This window comes from Pestalotiopsis fici (assembly GCF_000516985.1).
Source record: "Pestalotiopsis fici W106-1 unplaced genomic scaffold PFICI_Scf_4, whole genome shotgun sequence".
Taxonomy (NCBI): Eukaryota; Fungi; Ascomycota; class Sordariomycetes; order Amphisphaeriales; family Sporocadaceae; genus Pestalotiopsis; species Pestalotiopsis fici.
In genome coordinates this window covers 3,428,305-3,434,304 of record NW_006917094.1, presented here as the reverse complement: position 1 = coordinate 3,434,304, position 6,000 = coordinate 3,428,305, and the positions used below count along the sequence as shown (strand labels likewise).

Here is a 6,000-nt window from a genome sequence, read left to right as displayed (position 1 = left end):
GGTCAGCGAGAATCATGGGCTTTGGGGCATCATTAATAGGTAGTTGGTAGTCATCAGCCATGTAGTTTCCTATACATCGTGCCATTCATCATTTATTTATTTACGAGGATAAGAGCTCGGTCGAATTGAGTCCAGAGGTAATGTTGCTTCATGTAGAAGCGAATCTAGAGCGACGCTAGGAACATGGTAATATTAGGTTTGATGTATGTGTCGTCCTGGCAAATGAGACATCTCTCTAAGAATAAGCCGATGTCCTCTGCTGCAACGGAGCTGCGTGTCTCGTGATGCTTCAGTGCCGGGAAAGTCCCAGCGTCCGACGGCTATCAGCGGTGCCTGCAGCTAAGTCAGCTAAGCCAGGGGGGTTGGTTCGTTGGAGATAGGACTGTGGGGGGGGGGGGGAGATTTCCAGTTCATAGACCGATCACTACTTTGGTAGCAGCACCTTTACCCCAACCCATCCACTTATCTACTACTTCCCGCCCTCTCTTTTGTAAGACTGTAGATTATTGTCAGTTTTCTCTTGAATCTTTCTTTTTTTAACCCAGACTTGCAGTGGAGAGAGTTGAGTAGTCTGCTCAGGAGGAGAGCAGATCCCCATCGCCAACATGACATCTTACTTCCAGCACAAGCGGGATTGGTACGTAGAAACATGTACATCTCATACCGGCAACCCCACAGACTTTAAGACTAATGATATTCAACATGAAGCCGCTTCAAACAAGAAGAAAGACAGCGCCGACTACTTGGCCTTACTCATTGCCAGGGACCTTTCACAAGTTTTGACAAGGAAGTCATTGACAGGCCCATTGAAGGATTGGTCCAGGATGTCAAGAATGGCGTGCTCAAGCCCGTCGACATCTTGCGCACCTACGGTAGAGTTGCCGTCAAGGCGCAGGAAAAAACAAACTGTGTCACAGAGATCATGGTTCCAGAGGCCGAGGAATGGATCAAGAACGGATCAATCAACCTAAAGGGACCGTTGGCGGGTATCCCAATCAGTCTGAAGGACACTGTCGTAGTTGGCGGCTTCGACACGACTGTCGGCTTCAGCAGTTTCGTAGGGACCAAAGGGACCCAGGACGGAGCCATGGTGAGGCTATTCAAGGACGCCGGTGCTGTGCCCTATGTCAAGACAAATGTCCCCATCACCCTTCTCAGTTTCGAGTCCACCAATGACGTCTGGGGCCGGGCCAAGAACCCTCACAACAACAAGTACTCTCCTGGCGGCTCCACCGGCGGTGAGGCGGCACTCCTCGCTCTGGGTGGAAGGATTGGCATCGGTAGTGATGTGGCTGGCAGTGTTCGTGCACCTGCTCATTTCTCTGGTATCTACAGTCTGCGATGCGCGACAGGGCGCTGGCCAAAGCTGGGAGTGCTCACAAGTATGCCGGGCCAAGAAGGCGTCCCGAGCGTCTTCTCGCCAATGGCAAGGACCCTGAATGATCTGACATATTTCTCGCGTTCCATCATTGAGATGCAACCGTGGAAGTACGACCCCTCTGTCCATACTCTACCATGGAGATCCGACATTGGAAAGGAGTACGCAGCCAAATCCAAACTCCGTGTGGGAGTCTTGAGAACAGACGGCGTGGTGGATCCCAGCCCTGCATGCGCACGGGCAATGAAGATGGTCGAAGTTGCTCTCAAGGCAGAGGGTCATGAGATTGTGGAAATCGACCCCCCTTCTCCATATGAGGGCCTGCAAATTGGTTCGCAATTGCTCAATGCCGATGGTTGCCAGATGTTCAGATCCTTCTTCAGAACAGGAGAATGGAATGATCCCGGCTCGGCTCAAATGGAGTGGATGATGAATTTGCCGCGCCCGTTTAAATACCTATACTACCTGTGGGTCAAGTACATTCGACGGGACGACATCTGGGCCGGACTGGTACGAGACTGGCACCCCAAGAGCGCATTTGAGAACTGGCAACTGGTAGCAAAGCGGGAGGCCTATCGCGTCAAGTGGTTCGAGTGGTGGAACTCTGCAAATGTCGACTTTCTCCTGACACCTCCAAACGCAACCCCGGCTGTTCCCCACGACGGCATGAAGGACGCTGTGAGCAGCTGCGGCTACACCTTCTTGTTCAACATCCTGGACTACACGGCTGGCATTCTTCCAGTCACGCACGTCGACAAGAGTCTGGATCAGCTGCCCAAGGACTTCAAGATCAAGAAGCTCAACGGTGTTGCCCAGGGAGCTTACAAGCTCTACAATGCCGACGCCATGCACGGCTTGCCCGTCGGTGTGCAGATTGTTGGTAGACGCTTGGAAGAGGAAAAGGTGCTTGCCATTATGAAGCGGGTCGAGGACTCTCTCGGTGATAACCAGTACAAGCACTTGGACTTAGACTAGATCATTCTATCACATGGTTATTGGCAATCCTGATAGGCATAGTGTACAAGTAGTTTTATTGGCCGTAGTCTAAAAGCGCTCCACGTCAAACATGCCCATGTCCTTCAAGTCATTCTCAAAATACATGTCCGAGTGCAACCTGCCATGATTTCCAACCAGGCAGACATGAAAGTCAGTGGTTCTACTAACGATGCCCGGTATAAGCCCTTGTGCGGTTGTCTGATCAGTGCTTGGTGAAATGGCTCCGAGATCGGTGCCTGTCCATCTAGATGCCCATCTCCACACATCGGCTACTGCCAAGCGTTAATCGGCAACACTATATCGCACCGACCTACTATATAAACCGGGAGTTTCCAACATTTGGACTCGTTCAACATTTAGCAGGAATCTTGTAATTGGTTCTTGGATAGCGACAAAGCTTACAACAGAAAATGTCACAAACGCCTGATCACTGGTCTTCCGAGGTAGGAGAGGAATTATTGCCAATAAATGATGGTGCAACGCCCGAGACTCTAACAAAACAATCATCAGGCCTACCAGAAATCCGCCTCGTTTGTGCCGAAATTGGCGACCAAGATTGTCCAATGGTTGGACCCTCAACCTGACGATGTAATCTTGGATATTGGTTGCGGCGGTAAGTCGACGAGTGAAGAAATGGAACACACTCATCTTGTCACCAACACCTACACTGTACATGACAGCAGGCACTGACAAGGGACAAGATGGTATTGTCGACTTTCAGATCGCCGACGTTCTGTCCAAGGGTAGTGGTAGGATTCACGGCACGGATTCCTCGCCCTCCATGATCGAGTCGTCCAAGAAGGCGGCAGCCGAAGCGCAGAATGATCGATGCAGTTTCGAGGGTACGTTGTTCAATCTCTAGTAACTCGGCTCGAGTCTCATATCAGCCAAAATCTGTGTACATCAAGCTCACCTATTCGCTCCATCAAGTCATCGACGCACTCGAGATAGTCAATACCCCCTCGCTGCAGCAGTCGTCCTACAGCAAGGTCTTTTCCAACGCCGCCATGCACTGGATCCTGCGCTGCTCGCGCGAGAAGCAAGAGACCTTTTTCCGCGGCGCGCGCGAGTCGCTCAAGCCCGGCGGCACCTTTGCCTTTGAAATGGGCGGCCGGGGCAACGTCGCGGAGATGCGCGCCGGCCTGCTCATGGGCGTGGCCCGCCGCGTCGGGCTGGAGCGGGCCCTGGCCGCCGACCCGTGGTTCTTCCCCGACGAGAGCTGGGTCGTGCAGATCATGGAGGAGGCTGTTGGCGGGTGGAAGGTGGAAAGGGTCGAGCTCGAGTCTAGACCGACGCCTGCCGATGCCGGCGGCGTCGATGGTTGGATCAGGTTGATGGGCAAGCAGTTCTTTGATGCCATCAATGATGCCCAGGAGCGAGAGGAGTGTGTCAAGGAGGTGGTCGAGGTCTTGGAACATGTGTGCCGAAACCCTTCCGGCGGGTTTAATTTTGGTTACTTTAGGCTGCGGGTTCTTGCGAGAAAAGTATAAAGCATAGATGCGCGATGCCAATGATATGGAATGTAAGAGTCATGATTGGTGCTTTGGAGAAGCACTTCAGGTCGCATTGAAGAAGCAGCCCGATTAGTGGGATACTGTCGTCGCTCTCAGTACCTCCAACAACAGATGCCGCCTGCTGCTTGCGAATTGTGCGGGCATGCCACTCCAGTATTCTTGATGTCAATGTATAGAAAGCCATGGCTATTTTTAGTTTTCCTCATCTCCAAGAGCTGTCGAAGAGTCTTGGCTTGATGTTTGGGTATCATCGTCTCTCGGGGCTAAAGTCTCGAACCCTCCTTCCGAAGCCCTCTTGTGGCCTGGTTCTGTTTATGTAGGTAGGAAGTGGTGGCGTTTGATATTGTTCGCGAAGTCGGAAACCATTTCCGTCATAGGATCCACGAGCTGAGTCTGCCTGCTGTCGGGAGACACGAAATTCTTTCGTGGAACTCATTGACAAGGCGAATGTCGAAATATGTTTCGGGCTGAATGATGATAGCCGAGGCGGAGGTGGACTAATACAGGCAGGCTAGTATTGGATTTAGCCAGAGAGGTTGGGTGACTTGAGAGCAATGACGGGGATTCAACCTTGTGGGCGTCTTTCTGTCTACAAATTCCGTGAAAAATGAGCAACAAGACTCCTTTTGTACAACATGACGTGCAGTGGCTGATGGCTGCATCTCAACGATCAGTCTCTTTGAATCCAAGGGCGCCTGAAATGCACTCGAATTCGTGTATTTTGATCTTGTGTTTGAAATGTATGAATGTGCCCATAAATGCAGAGTCTTGGGATCATACCCGCAGCGTTATACGTCATACATTTCTCATGTCACGGTTGAGGCTTCCTGGGTATATTTAGCCAAGAACCAGTGGTATTCACGAATAAGGGATACTGGTTGGGAGCCAAATGTATTATCAAGAGATCGATCGATCTCTACGGTTTACGAGTTTGATTGTTACTAGCGCAACATATTTTATTCATGTGTACAGAGAATACACTGGTGCAATCCATCAAACATGGAACATTCGATGACCGTGTCCACGCTGGAATTCTATTCTCGAGGTGAGTTGACCGACATGCAACTGAAGCTGTTACCGGTCGCCGCTGCGCTGCAGGCTGACAGCTGGAATCAGTTCATCGACCGCCCGGTTGTGGACTGTGTGGCCATTGAGAAGAAAACAAAACAAAACACTACTCTAAGCGAGTGACGGCGCATATTCCAAGAAGCTCATCGTCCGCAGGCCTGTCGATCATAAGCATTCCCCCACAATGTAGCTGGTCAGCTGGAAGGAATCAGCGCGAGCTACACCAAACCTGCATGACAGGCATTGTTTATGCGTAAGAATGGTCAAGGCAATCCATTACGCAAACGATTGACTGCGCCCAAGTCCAGCTCGGTACCTAGGGATATGACCTTCCTTCCCGGTAGGAACACAGATATTACTACATTTAACTTTTGCCCCTGCTCTTCGCGCCATCATTGCTGCTGGCGATCAATGCAGAGTCGTAGTATTATTCGGCAGTCATAGCGATTGGTGGACTTATCGCGCCTCCATGTCCTTGGCATGAGCATATTTCAACTTCAACCGTTAGTTCATCTATTAAGACAGGTAACTGTCAATAGTGACAACCCCATGGTCGAGCATGAATATAGCTGATCCCGGCAATGCGACCCTGAGGCTTACTGCCGGCTGTAGCCAAGCTCAATAGTGCGGACTCAGCATAGTCAGGCACATAGCCTATAGGTTTGTTTTGCTCTCTGTGCCTTTTTCGGGCGTCCTGTGCGAGCATAAATGCGCCACAAAAAGCCAGCAAGCCTCTCCCGAGTCCAATTCATTCTTCCATTGGCTTATGGCGCGGCAGCTGCTTTTGGGGTAGCGAAGGAAACCGATGCCCGAGGGTGAGTCCCAACTATTCAAAAAATCTGTTTCATTTCTCCAATTGGAATCTCAGGTAGAATACTGGCGGCGATGGCGGCGATGGCGCCCAACGGGTCTTGCAACACTATCCGGGCCACACCATAATCCCCAGCCAATGCTATAACTCATTGGTCAAACAAACGACAATATCGATCCGATCAGAGGCTGCAGGTGAGGCTTGGCTTTGGAGGCTTAGAAAAGCTCCGACTG

At 51.1% G+C, this 6,000-nt stretch overlaps 2 protein-coding genes across 2 annotated transcripts; both read left to right on the top strand.

The window, feature by feature from the left end:
- Positions 1–605: 605 nt before the first annotated feature.
- Positions 606–2,353, top strand: PFICI_07023 (uncharacterized protein; the record flags this gene model as incomplete). Its single annotated transcript, XM_007835604.1, has 2 exons — positions 606–637; positions 709–2,353. 2 exons carry the CDS (start codon positions 606–608, stop codon positions 2,351–2,353), a joined length of 1,677 nt encoding a protein of 558 aa, XP_007833795.1.
- A 431-nt stretch (positions 2,354–2,784) lies between these two features.
- PFICI_07022 (uncharacterized protein) lies at positions 2,785–3,864 on the top strand (the record flags this gene model as incomplete). Its single annotated transcript, XM_007835603.1, has 4 exons — positions 2,785–2,817; positions 2,885–2,987; positions 3,076–3,216; positions 3,305–3,864. The coding sequence occupies 4 exons, from the start codon at positions 2,785–2,787 to the stop codon at positions 3,862–3,864; spliced, it is 837 nt and encodes a 278-aa protein (XP_007833794.1).
- Positions 3,865–6,000: the final 2,136 nt, after the last annotated feature.